The sequence below is a fragment of the Haliaeetus leucocephalus genome, unplaced genomic scaffold, assembly GCF_000737465.1.
Source record: "Haliaeetus leucocephalus isolate CR32 unplaced genomic scaffold, Haliaeetus_leucocephalus-4.0 Scaffold151, whole genome shotgun sequence".
Taxonomy (NCBI): Eukaryota; Metazoa; Chordata; class Aves; order Accipitriformes; family Accipitridae; genus Haliaeetus; species Haliaeetus leucocephalus.
The window spans coordinates 12,398,022-12,412,489 of record NW_010972587.1 but is presented as its reverse complement, the minus strand read 5'-3'; the positions used below and the strand labels follow the sequence as shown (position 1 = coordinate 12,412,489).

General features: G+C 40.1%; 1 protein-coding gene across 1 annotated transcript in view; it reads left to right on the top strand.

The window, feature by feature from the left end:
- The first annotated feature begins 226 nt into the window (after positions 1–226).
- The window catches only part of EEA1 (early endosome antigen 1), a 70,399-nt gene continuing 56,157 nt past the window's right edge, over positions 227–14,468 (top strand). The window contains exons 1-2 of the mRNA XM_010561979.1: positions 227–241; positions 7,662–7,754. Coding sequence (XP_010560281.1) covers positions 227–241; positions 7,662–7,754 — 108 coding nt within the window. The remainder of the gene's footprint in view (positions 242–7,661; positions 7,755–14,468) is intronic.

Below are 14,468 nucleotides of genomic sequence, written 5' to 3'. Positions count from 1 at the left end.
CCGGCTGCCCTCCCCGTCTTTTATCCGGCGTTTCTTCCGACGCGCGCTGTCTGCGTAACGCCTCTGCGAAAGGGTGTTTGATTGGAAACGCTGGCACGCTTGCCTTGTCTGCCGTGCAAGGGAGCGTTGCTGCGAGAATGAGAGTTGATGGAGGGGAAGAAAGTACGTCGGTATGCGTGCCGCCAACTTTTTCGGCGTAAAGCGTGCCTCAGATTGTTTTTCGGTCATGGACCCTGAGCAGGTGAAGATCGCTCTTAGTCTATTTGGAGCTTTGTGTTTACAGGGAAGAACTTCCTTCCTGAAGTTTGATGGGAAGCCCTGTTAACAAGCAGGGAAACTTAGTACGGGCCTAATTAAATATTGGCAGCATTTAACTGGGTGTTTATTGATTCTGACAAAGAACAGGCCGTCAAGGAAAGCTTCTGTGACAGAGGAAAACTTGACACAGTGCCAAAGGAAATTTGCCCCGAAGTTCAGCTAAAGGCTTCCTATAAAAATCTAAATTCAGTGCAAAAGTTTTCGTGTGCTAGAAACAGCAATCTTCTCTGAAAAGTTTAAACAAATAACTATTCCCCAGTGGCTCCCGAAAATTGCAGGATTACAGCAGAGCCGATTGCCAACAAAGGTGAAACAGACTTCTTCCTGCCCAAAAAATAAATAGAGAAATGCCAAGGTTTTTAAAGGTGTTAATCTTCTAATTGGTGCAAATAATTATGCTTTTAAAAATCCACCTCTTATTAAAAGGGCTTTAGGCCTTTTATAAAAGTAGTGATTGCATGCACAACCTCATGCATACCTTTTTGACTTAAAATCTGTGGCTGGCGAAGTATGAAAAAGACTTTTGATGTACTTTGGTTTTAAAAGTGAGCCTTAGCTTGCTGTCAGATTTGTTCATAAAGACCGTAAGTATTAAAATCTTTCACATCTGTGAGGCAGTAATTTGAAGGCCAAGGAATGTCCTCTTGACCCTTGTGCATCATTAATGTAGCTGGCAACCCCCCCCCCTTCCAGTCGCTGAAATGTAGTTTCTTGTATATGTGCTGGGTTTATTATTTGATTATAGGTGATGCTGTCCTTTCTAGCTGGATGGCTAGTCATTACTGGTGATACGACTTGAGTTATGAAAGTATGTTTAAAAAAAAAAAGGAATTCTTTGTTGCATGCCTTTTTTTTTTTTTTTTTTTTTTTTTTTTTTTTTGTAACTCAGCTGGCCGTCAAGCTGCAAAGGAGGAAGACAAAAGCTACAAAGATACTGTTTATAGTTTTAGTCAGTTATTTGAAATTCTGATTCCTGAAGTTTTAAAACACGAGATGTTTCTTTTTTATACTTCTGTTCCCTGATCACCTTTTTATTCTTCCACAGTTGTAATTTCTGTTTTTAAAAGCATCTTCATGGTGACTTTGAATGGCATATTTTCCAAATAGAAAGTATTATATACTTGTTACTACTGAACATTGCTCATTTAGTTTTTGAAGTTAGTATCTCCATGCTGTCTTCAACTAGGTCCTCGTTTTAGGTCCTTTCCCTGCAAGCTGTTTGTAAATTTTACGTATGTTTTCAATGTGACATCTCAGGAATCCATCTGTTCTGTACATTTGCACTCTACCCTCTTTCATGCATTCTTGCCACTTTTCGGTTTCACGCATTGTTTGTCGTGCTCATCTAGAAAAAGGTAGTCTTTCCCAAAAAACCATCTGTGTGGAATGTCCAAGACACAACTTTCCTGCCCAGATACTTTGATTTTTGTCAACGTATTCTTTAGAGAGCTGTCTTTTCTTTATTGTGTTCAACTCTGAAGGCCCTTTGTGGCCATTGTGTCCCCTCTCTGTTGTTCATCTACTACTTGGACAGTGGCTGTTGCCTCTGGTTTCTTAAAGTAGACCTCACTTCTTATATTTGCAAGATACCAAGACTTGAAAAAAACCACTTTTTGTAAGGAGGAGGCATTTATTTTCAGCTGGTGGAAAACTGATTACTTTGACCTTCTTCTGAGCCTTCTTCCCATCACTCATGTTTTGTAGTGTAGGAGTCATCTGTTGGGCCAGCATGACAACTGTTTACATTAGTTTTTGTCTTCATTCTTTGTGTTTAACTGGCTGTCTACAACTGTTAGTGATCGTGCTGTGTTTGGGTGGTAAGATCCTATTTCTCTGTTTCTAACAATGCTTGAATTCTTGGTCTTGAGTCTAGGTGGAGAACAGGGCTTTGCAGGCATTGCTGCAGCTTGGGTAGTACAGTTGCCTTTTCCCTTACTCCAAGCCCAGGAGCAGAGGTATTTATTTGTCTGGGATGCATTGCATCTCATGCCTTACCTATAATTTTCTTTTTACGTTTATAATTGCAAGACTCGCTAGGTAGTGTATTTACTCAGATGGATGCTGAACTGCAGCTGTGCTCGTGCCCTCCCTGTGGGGTTGAAAGGTCTTCTTGGGCACAAGGTCTGCTTGTGTGGAACTGATGGCACGATGGGAAAGAACGGTTTTATGCCCTGTGAACTTGGGAGTCGTTTCATTTTACAGAGTCATAAAATAGCATCATACTTCTTTAGAAGTAAACAACATTACTGTTCTGTATTGCACTGTACTCTGTTTCTAGCACTGAGAGTTGTTTGATAACAAGGGCTTTGGCCTTCTTACCTTCTCATTCTTGTGTCTTGTTTGTTGCTTCAGGACCTTAATGCGTTTGGACAATAGTACCCTTCTGTAGTATTTAAATCTGAGCTGGGAGAACTGTATAAATCGATATTTGTTCAGACTTTCTCAAGGCTTAACATATTTTTTCAAAGGTTTAATTTATTCTGAATTTAAAACTGCTGAAAAGAGTATCATAACTGAATGGAGCATGGCTACAGACAGATAAATGACTATGCAAAAATGACACGGTAGCGATCCATATTTATACTCCATCACTTTAATGGATTAGCTCAACTCATTCATTATATAATTTTCTATTCCTTTTCAGAAAACAAGCTGCAATCGTAGTCGTCCTTTTGTTGTTAATGACGTTTCTTTATATTAGCTTACAGTTTTGCAAAAACACAGAGAACAACATTATGAAGTTTAGCATATTACTTCTACAACTCTAGTGCTAGTAGTAGAAACATATGCTTCTCCACAAAGTAAACAAATATAACTCTGACAGCTAGGAAAGAAATATGCTGGGTGAGAGACTAATTTTGCATCAGTCTTTCAACTCCAGGTGTGCCTTTAAGGGTCAAATGTTAATTTTGTAAAAATACATATACAGAAGCCTGTGTGAAAATTTACTTTTCCTATGGGATTCATAAGTCATTCTTTTGCTCTCCTGTATAGTCCAACTGAAAACAAAGAGCATCATTCTGAGTCTTCCCTTAGTTCACAAAGTCCAAGTTGTTCGATGTGTTGTGATTTGATTATTTTTTTTTGGTGGAACGTGATATAACGGTGGTGTGGGAGCCTAGCTTAAACGTGTGTGAACCTATTTGATCATGCAGCGATCAATTAAAAAAAATATTCCCAGTCTCTCATTATTTATTTGCCTAGTGAAGGATGTTTCAATTATATTACAGCCTTGAAAGATAAGTTAATTGCATTTATGGTCTTGGTTTCCAGAACATCCTTCCAAATTTGTTTTAACTTTTTCTTGCTAGTCAGTATTACTTTGCAAATGGATGCTATGGGGTGTTTCTCCTGATCTTGAAAGTTACTTAATGTCCTCTTTCCTTCCCACCCTTCTTCCCTTTGCATGCCACTCACCAGAAGATGCCACCTATTTGTACTAAGCTTTCTAAATCTAGTTTGGAAATATGCTTTCTCGCACATTGTTTTTTGAAAGGTTAAAGGGATTTTACCAGGTACTGTTTAATAATTTCTGTCTTGTATATTGTGTGTAATAAGACATGCCATGCGGTGCCTTTTAGTGTGATTATAGCATGTCTGAAGTGTTTTTTAAAGCAAATACTTTAATCAACCACGTAGTAATAACACTGTACTTTTAATATAAGAGCTTTCATCCTGGAGGTTGTAGTAATCTCCAATTTGTAGTGCTAGAACTAGCAGAACTTAATATGCAAATCTCACTGCGAAATGCAGTCAACTCTGGGGTGAAATGTGATGAGCGATTAACAATGCAGAGCAGTGTTGTATAAGAAGTTACGATATAAAGTGAAGAAAATCCTGTGTTAATTGTCTCAGGAGATTCTTGGGTTTGGGACGAAATGATTCATTAGGTGTGCTGGAAGCATCTGCTCAGGTATTGCAGAAATGGAAGGTATATGCTGCCCATCTAAAGAGATGGTTGGACCATCTCTTATTGCTGTTGCCCAGGCTATCAGGTTTTGTTCAGGTTCTCCCTCTGCTCTTGTGTCTTTCTGTCCAAGGCTACGTGAAGGCACGTTGTTCAGTTTTTGGAGCTGAAGAGTGGAACAAGAGTCTTTTTGTAAAGCATTAGTAAAGAAGTGCATATCCATTAATGCTGATGTTCTCTCCATTTCAAACCATCCTGTTTCTACTTGTGGATGTAGATGCTGGGACAGACAGGGGTCCCAGTTTCCAGGCTTTCTAGAACAGAACAGCCGCCATAGCTAACTGCCATACAAAAGCCTTTTTATCATGTTGAGATTTCTAAAGCCTTTTTAAAAATTCCTCTCAATAAGAAAATGATTCTTATATCATGAAAGTTCAGCTCCTTTATGGAAGAAAGCTTTGACACCTGACCTCTTCATCTTCCCTTATGCAGACATAAGTGTATATATATCTTCTTTGGATTCTTTGTTCTTGCACAAAATGGGTTCACAAGTGAGCCTTACCTCTGGGTTGCATGAGTGTGGTTTCTGGATTGCATGGAAAGGGAACTTCTGAACTATATAAACTGAAGAAACCTGTTTATGCAATATTGTATTAGATTATGCAATAACTGTTTAGATGCAATATTCTAACTTATCTGCCTTACTGAGAAACTTGGCTACATCTTACCAATTGTTTTAGATATTGTTCCTCCGACCGTCAATGCACACAATCCATGTCTTCATTAATGGGGTTCCTAAATTTGGGTTTCAGAGCTCTCCTGCAGGACGTGGGTTTCCGCAGGGCAGCGCCTCAGAGATCACACAACAATTTGGGCGAGAAGGGAGCTCAGGGGCTCTCTAGTCTGAGCTCCTGCTGCAAGCAGGACCAGCTCGGAGGTCAGGAGCAGGCTGCTCAGGCCTGGCCTCATGCTGCAGAAGCTTCTGCTTACATCCAGTGGGAACCTCTCGTGTTCCAGTTTTTGTGTCCTGTCCTCCCACTGTGCGCTGGTGGGAGCAGCCTGGCCTCCTCTTTCTGATGACCTCCTCATAGGTGATGGTGGGGCTGCTGCTAGGTTCCCCCAGAGCTGTCTCTGCCGGCCCTCTTCCCTCAGGGCAGGTACTCCAGCCCCAGTTTGTCTTGGTGGCCTTTTGCTGAACCCACTCTGGTTTATCAATGTCCTCCCCAGACTGGGAGAGCCCAAACTGGTTGCGGTATCTCAGTGTGGATCAACGAGTGCTGGCCAGTGGGGGATGATCGCTTCCCTTGGTCGGTTGGCCGGGCTCCTGTTAATACCGCCCAGGGCGCTGGTGGCCCTCTCTGCTGCCAGGGCACGCTGCTGGCTCCTCTTCGGCTTGCTGTCTGATGTGAGCCCCGGGTCCTTTTCAGCAGAGAGGCCTCTTGCTGCCAGGGATTTTCCTTCCCGGGCACAGGACTCCGCGTTTGTCCTTGTTGAATGGCATGAGGTTCCCGTTGGCCCGTTCCTCCAGCCCGTCTAGGTCCCTCTGAATGGCAGTCCTGCCCTTGAAGGTATCAACTGGTCTTCCCAGTTTGATGTCGTATGAAAACTTGATGAGCGTGCAGCTGTGCTCCATGCTGGGATGTGCCTTGTTTACGGTCTATATCAGTGACCTGGAGGAGAAGTGCTAATGCCTTCGCTTTGATGTCTTCGCATGTGTGTCGTATTCTTTGCTTACACCCTTTTTTGCCTCTCCTATTATTAACTTGGAGAGCTTGTGTCACCTTGCCTATTGCTTTTGTATGCTGTACTAGAAGGAAACTATGTTGTGTTCTTATTTTCTTTAGAAACATAAACCAGCTAAAATAAAAAAAGACACAGGAGTAGGAAAGCCAGCGTATGTTGATCACTTAACTGGTGACGCCAGAGAAGGCTGGAATGAGGAGAGATGGTCCTCTCCTTCACTTACTGTCACCAGCTCTGATAGCTTGCTGTGTCACTCCTCCTCACTTCCCCTTGGCCAGTCTTCGGAGCTTTTCTAAAACTGAACTGCATCTCGCTGGGAATTAAGTCCTTAATCAGTAAACTTGACCTTTTTATTACATTTTTTTTTATTTGCTCAGTAATAAAGGGCTGTTATCTTTATGAAAGTTGGAAATAGAACATTCTTTACAAAACAGAGCAGGAAAATGGACTTAATTTTCAAAGTATGGAGAAGCACATGTGCTGCAGGTATCTTATAAAAGGGTATATAGCTGATTTGTCTGAAAAAAAAAAGGATATATGTGAGCAAGAAAATTCTAAAACAAATAAGATTTTGGAGACACCAAGATCTAGAAACTAAAACTGTTTATCTACTTCTGTCCCTCTCTCTATAGATTTCCATATATATAATTAAAATTCTGTATCTTTAATCCCCCTATATTAAATTAGAAAATCCCTTATAACATTAAAAGTATTTCCAGATGGGCTAAAATACAGCAGTAGCATTACTCCATCCCATTTGCAATTGTCGTCATGGAACTGGATAATGAACTTCTATTTTTTGTTGAAACTAGGATTGCATATCAGTATTAAGATAATTTCTTTACTGATGTTTGCTTTGAGAATTCTAACTCTTCTGCCATCGGTCAAGCAGTGGTGTTCTGGAGACGAGTAAGAGAAGTTAAATCAAATTTAAATGAAAGTTACAGTTAAATAACGATTATAAGCTGTGATCCATCTATCCAGATGTTGAATCATGTAGTATTTCAAATTTATTTGGTTATTTTCTCTAAATCTATAGTTTCAAATCAATACTGTTCTGATTGTCAACATATTCAAAGGAGTTTATTTTTATAGGTTGTCTTATTGATTAAGATGTTTTAACTTTACTACAGGCTTGATTTTTATTTTTATTTTTTCCAAATCAAGCCAGTGTACCTGCTTGCATGCTTTTTGTATCAGCAGAGTCCTCACTCTTTAGTTTTCTGTATTTCGATTATTTAAAGGCTTGTTCAGATTGTAGACAAGTTGTCAAGAAAGTAGTATGATACTATTTACTGCTTCTGAAACTGTTTAGATTGTAATTTCTAGTGTTTTCCTATTGGATATAGAGACTTAATTTAACATCAGATTGAGTGATATAAGGGCAGAGTTTAGCCCAATTCTTTGTTTTGTGTTGAGCGTTCATGAGAGGAAGTGGTTTAAAGTCCTGGCCTTCGCTTCTGGTGTTTGTTTGTCCTTTGATGCATGGAGAGTCTTGGATAAAAGCTTTTGTTGAAGCGTTGCACTGAAAATTACGTAATTACTCATCAGTTTGTTCACTTCATTACTCTTTTGGAGGGAAAATACTTCTGTATTCCAGCAAGTAGAAGAGAGGCCTTTACGTAGGATACGTACCATGCGTTATTAAATACAGTCTACAGACACTCATTTTTCTCTCCCCCCTCTATTTCAGACTCCGGGTAGAGGTGGGTCTCAGAGCTCGGATTCGGATTCATCTGCCACACCAGGAAATGCCGTGGATGTGAACAACGAAGGCTCCTCTGAGGTACTGTACGCTGTACGTGGGACTGGAGTCTTAAACCTTGGGTGCTGTTGGGAGTAACTTTTGATGCCCTGCCTGAATAAATGAAATGCTGTACTAAATAAACAGAAGTGTCATATTCTAAGAATTGGTTGTTATTTAAATAAAAAAAGGAAGGCTAGGCCATATTTGTATGTGACCGTGAATTAGGTTTATCTATCTAAATGGTCACAAGCAATCCTTCCTGTAATCCTAGAGATGAATTATTAAAATTAAAAGCAATGAGACATAAGCTTAAGACTCCTTGTTAATAAATCTTTTATGAGAGTTCCAAAAAATGAGGCTTAACATTTTATCACACTTGTACTCCCTTTCCACCTTGCTTCTGCTAAGCTAAAATGTATACTGGAAACCACCTCCTCCTCCTTGTGAAATATCAAACATGTTGGGTTTTGTTTGGTATTGGTGTATAAATCTACCACTTGTAAATCCTACCCTTTTTTAATGTGCTGTATGCCATGCTTAACCAGCAGAATAAGTTGTTATTCTTGCTTCAATCCCATATTACAATGTCTTTGGATTTACAGTGTTGTCAAATATTAACTCTGAAAAATGCAAACTGACTTCACTGGCTGTTGAAGCTAGTTTGTGCTAATGTAGCCTGATTACCTAGCTTGAAAATGTTTCAAGCTTAGCATACAAATGCAGTGCAAGGTTAATGACTCCTATTACAGCATTAAAGGCAGCAAAGTGCCCTTTCTTACACTGAATAAAGTGTATGATGACTCAAATACTCCTATGTCTGCTATGATAAGAGATAAGAGAAACTTTCACTGTGCTGTTTAAAATCCTAATTGTGTTCGATCTGTGCATCTGCTTATTTCTTATTTCTTGAAGCCTTATTACAGTCAGTATGATCAGACATTCCTTAATATTTTGCTGCATGTTACACATTTCACGCATTTGTGAGTCCAGATCTGTTTTGTACGCGTATTTACACTGTCCCTGAAGCAAATAAATATTCTTAAATTGCAGACTAAAATCTCATTACTTTTGTAGTTAACTAAGGCATAAAAATGTGCAATGAGATAATTGCTTCTTTCCAAAGTTTGGCTAAAATTGCACAATTCTGTTAACACAAGTGCAATATCACTGACTGTACAGCTGGTGGGTGTCACAGGATACCTCAATACTAATGTAGTAGTATTTTCTTGACATAGGACGAGCTTTCAAAGTGGCGGTGTGCCTGCACTATTGCACCATTGCTACCGAGTCGAAAATGGGCCAGGCCAAAGGCTGCCCTGTCACTTCTGGTCGATACTGTATAACACGAAAAAGTATCTTTTAGTTGTCAGTAATTCCACCATCTGTTGCGTAATTACAAGTGGGGTGTTCTCCTTAGCATACTATTTCAAAAACTATTTGAAACTGAGCTCTGAAGCTGGTGATGGGTTTTTACTCTCCTGCGATTCACGCATTACCGCATGCAACTCAAGCCTTTCTGTTGGTCTTCCTTTTCTTGCTCAGCTGGCCTGAGGTGTTGGCTCTCTGAGAGCTTCTCTCCAGGAGCACCGTAGCCAGACTTTGCAGAACGTTTGCTCTCCATTTTATCGTTACATTCCCGCCTGGTTCTCCAGTATTACGTAAAGGCAGAAATCCAGTTGACTTATTTTCACTCCAGTTTCTTGGCTAGAGTTTCTAATTTGTATTGCTGCAAGATTCAAATGGAGAATAATTATTAAATCCGTGCAGATTCTCATGTTTTCTACCTCCTCAAGCCTGGTGGAAATCAGTCCTGATTTTTGAGAATAGTAATGTGAGACAAAAGGAGTGGGGAAGTCTGAATTCAAACTGTTCCTTGCTCAAGGAGAGGTGAAGGTCTCTTTTAATCCCGTCTGTGGCCACGTCAGTACTTCAGATCACACGTAGACCTGTAGTCCAGTCTAGATACACCTTTTATTCACTGTGCGGTCTGCCCAAGGAGGAAGCGTTTGAACCTATCCTACATTTGTAGCTTAGGTCCCAGTGCAACTCTGTCTGCAGTACAGGGTTGCTAAATATTCAATGCTTGCAGTGAGTCCGCTGGCATGCTTACGCTTTCATTAGTGTAATGTGGCTGCGTTAGCTAGACGCGTGTGCCACAGACATCCTTTTTGGAAGGGGCCTTAACCTTTCCATGGATGCACGGAGGGTTGTGTTCAGTCTGTTCTGCCTGCCTCTGTAGTGCTCTGCCAACGAGGCACAGGCATCCTCCGGCCAGTGGTGTGGGGCAGAGCACTTGACTCTCCACCCTGTTTTTTCTAGGGGTTTAAGCATGTAGCATGTGTCTTGAAGATGTAAAGCTGTTGTTCTTCAGAAACCAGTTTAACTTTTGGCTTTGGTAAATCTCTGGTGAGCATACTGAGGTGGTTTGGTTTTTTTTTTTTTTTCATTCTACCGAGGTGGTTTGGTTTTTTTCATTCTACCGAGGTGGTTTGTTTGGGTTTTTTTTCATTCTACCAAGGAAGGTACGTATTTTTCCCTAAGAGACCATGCCAGCCAGGCGTGCAGCTGTGCTGGTGCCTAGGCCTCTCCTGCTGCCGCAAACTTGCTTATTAATTTAGAGGGGTATTTCTGCAATTTCACTGCACCACTCTTGTCTTTCTCTGTGAAACATCTGAACACCCTTGTGGGAAACTGATAGATCTGACATGAAGCCTTATAATGGTCCATTCACAATTTGTTATGCAGCTTATTCCTCTGTCACATGAAGGGGGTACCAAGAGTGTCTGGAAAACATAGTAGTACGCAGCATGGTGCTAGCCTTTAAAGTGTGTTTTAGATTTGTTTATTTTCATGTTCTTAATAACTGTTCCTTCTTGCCTTTTCCATGGTACTGATATGTGGTTTGCAAAAACTATCTTTCCAAAAGGAAAACAGACTTTGCTTTTGGTGATTGTAGAGAACTTTCAGCGTAAGAATTTGAACAGCATTTGATTCCAGATCTGCTTTTTTGTCTTTATTAGTTTCTTAAAAACAAATATACATTCCACAGGGCTTCATCTGTCCACTATGTATGAAAGTGTGTGTAACTCCCACTGATCTGTCTGAACATTACCAGAATGAGCACGCTGGGACAGAAGGAAGACAGGAGCTTCGTGACTTCCCAGCTGTTACTGTGGGTCTTGTTTATTTTGTTTCAATAGCTTTGGTAATGGGCTGCTTTAAATGAACATAAATCTTTTCTCGTGGCTTGGGTGTCAGCTTTTTAAATTGTTTCACTTGATTCCTTGCTGATACATAATTTGATCTCTTATGCATGATTCCAAAGTATACATTCAGCAGAAGAATTAATCTGTGTCTAGCTTTCTGGTTTGCAGTTGTCTCTCACATGAAACATTTGCAGTACTGGGAGACTTGCAGTCACCGATGTATTCTTTTTCAGCAGCTTTTGCTGACTCAGTATAGTGATAAATGTGGTATCGGATCTGGTACATCCTTTGTGAAAAGAAATGTTTCGAGCTCTTATTAGCTAACTATTTTTAAAGCAGATTTCTAGTGGGAGATAGGTACATTGGGTAAAAGATGGAACAGAGGACAGGTATATAAAAAATTTAGAAGCTTCTCTTCTTGAACATGTTTAAGAGCCTTATGTATTGCAGCAACATTATAAAAATAATTATAAAAACAATTTTTTACTTAGAATTTTATTGGAATTTTTTATGCCCCCAACAAAATGCAAAGGCTGTCTCAGTTAATAGACATTATAAATAGTGCATTTCTACATTCTTCCAATTGTGGAGCGTAAAACTGCACAATTAAAACAAAGTGTGCAGTTTTACACTCCTTAATTGGAAGAATTTAGATTCTGTAAGGTAACAGCCTCCAGCTGCACTAGGCTATCTGAATTTTTCCTGCTGTGAACCTTCAGAGAGTAGATTTGACTTCTGGGAGCAGGCAGCTTGCCATGCACAAAATGGGTTTGTATGGAGGTGAAGTTTTGCATTCTTTCTGCAGATGTTACTCTTGTTTAGTTTTGAAATCAAAGTGTTTATTCTAGGCTGTGCGAGTGATGTGATTTTATTGTGTTTGTTGCTGTATGCATTTGCTAAGAAGTGCTTTTTTCCTTCCCTACTCTCGCTATGTATTTACACTTTATTTTTGAAGGGAAAACTTCAAATTGTAGGATGTTATTCCCAAAGATGATGAAAGCCATCAATACACTGATTGTCCTAGAGTTACTTGAGATCTCTTTTCAAAGGTGAAGTGTCATCTGTTAAAGTGAGCAGGATCTGTGGTAAAACTAGCCTGTGCTGCTCTGCTGGAGTGCTGGGGGACCTCCTCAGAGCCAGGACAACTGGGGACTGGCTTTCGATTGACTCCTCACTGCCTCCTGTTGAAGCATGGACCATCTATAGGGCTCTGTTCGTGGTCAAGTCAGCTTTTTATTTTCTTTATTATCTGGTCACAGTGCAAGTGCCTCACTTGAATAAACTGTGACTTACCGGTGACAGACTGTGACATTCCTGATGCAATGGTATCGGTTGGTTGTGGGATGTGAGCCATCAGAGGTGGTTTGGTTATCTGAAGAAGTTACTCTTTTATTTAAACTGGGTTGTGTTTAACATAGTTTTATGGAGCTGACTGCTGGTTCTTGCCCACTTTGAGTTTTTGTTTTTCCACCACCAGTTACTTGTCAATACTTTTTACTTGTCAATAGCTGATTACAACTTTTTAACTTGATTAGAACTTGTGTATTGAGTGTAACACATGAAATGCAAATTCAGTCATTTCTGGCTGTTGCTGTTTCCTGTTGCTAAAGCTGTTCTTCTTGGTACAGTGGTTAAGTAAATATCTGGAAGAGGTGAGAAACAAAGAATGCAAATATGTATGTTTTTTTTTTTTCCAGTTTGATCTTTTGTTATATCAGCATGCATAGAAGCATTGAAAAAGTGGGGAAATCTGTTAATTGCTTTCATCATTACTAGTATGTAAAGTTTAAAATACTTGACTACTGAGAAGCTGGTGGTTTGCATTTGTTGATGGAAACTGATAGTCTGCATTTGCAGCAAGCGCACTGTGATCCTGAAACAGCAACACAACCAGGTTGTCACCCTTCATTCCATCTTTGCCGTTCCTGGGACAGTGTTGTAAGAATAATACAACGTTATCAGTGTCATCTTATGTAGCAGGCACGTGAAGCATTGCTAAGCTTGTCTTACTTAAACTGGTGTTTGGCTTTCTATTGTGTGTGGATACTACTCTGAAAAGTTCAAATACGTTTTGTTGGAAACAATGTTGAAGAAGCTCCCAAGTTCAGGTTTTTTGCCAGTGCATTCTCCTTGAACGTGGAGATAGGATGTGTTGCAAGGCCAGTGTTTAGTCACACTTTGAGAGACCTGAAAAATTATCACTTGGTTGACAAAAGCATTAGTAGTTTGCTTTTAATTTTGCCTGTAGCCTTCTTTACTAACCTGTCTTCCACTGATAGAACCTCCTGGCTGATGAAAATTTTAGTAAATCAGATCATTTGCCCCTCTGTTCTCCTTGCCCTTCCCTCCTCTCCATCCTCCATGCAGTGAGAGTTGGTCTTGTTCTTCAGACAGGTGTCCACACCTGCAGTTTCCAAAGGTGTCTGATGTCCTGTTGTGGGAAGGGATCCTCGCCCCTCACCTACAGCTTTATTTATGGTCTTCCTCTTAAACAGCTCCCTGTGCAGCCCTCGTTTCTCTAACTAGGGGTTGCACTGTATGAAAACTGGTGAAAACGACAGTGAAATGCTTTCCCCTGCCCCCTAAACACTGATGAAGCCTTACTTTAAAAGACAAAGGCTTATTCAGCTGCAGGAACAACCACCAAGATGTTGGCAAGTCTCTCTGTCCATATACAGCCAACTCGGCCAAACAAATGCCGTGTGGAAGTCACACGCGTTGCCATGTTCCCAAACAGGGACATTGTTCCCCAACTTTCATGTATACAGTGGTGTCAATAACAAAAGCTGTGTGGCTTCTTCTGTTTTGTTTTCTTTTTCCTAAACGAATGATACATTTCTAAACCATGTCCAGCATTTCCTGACTGTGTCTGTTGGATGCTCAGGCCATCTAAACAGTGAGTCAGTTAGAGAGGCTTAGTTTCAGACTTCCCTTCCCAGTTTCTAATGAGGCATCCAAAAAACCCACTGTATGATACCCCTGCAATGTTTAGAATATAGTGGCTGTTAATATCTAGTCTTATCTACAACTAGGCTAAATCTAAGGCAATTTTTAAACAGGTCTTTTGGGTAGTCCTCATAACTTTCCAGATGTTTAGTAAATATGTATTTCTTGGCTAATAGAAGCAAGATATGACCCTGATGTTTTCTGAATAGGCTTTTCATAGCAGGATTGCCTAGAGTGTAAATTGGCATACTAGTTGTGCAAAAATGTGGGTGTTTTTTGTCTTTCTTTGAAAAGACCTCATTCCTTATGGTGGTTTTTTCCTACTTGTCTCTTATTGTAGATGCAATTGATTGCATCTTCTGTTATTATGGATGCTCTTGGAACGTTGCGGGCTGGTTTTGCACAGAACATCATGTCAATGCTTTAATGCTGATATTTTATTCTCTTCGGCTGCTCTTTTAGTTCCTTCTCAAATTAGGTTGTGGCAGCTGTTTTCACCTTGCTTGCTTTGCACAGGAACAAAAATCGTTGGTTGAGCTACATTAGTACATTAGTTTGCTGCAACATCTGAACAATACTAAGAGAATGAGGAATTAGAGAT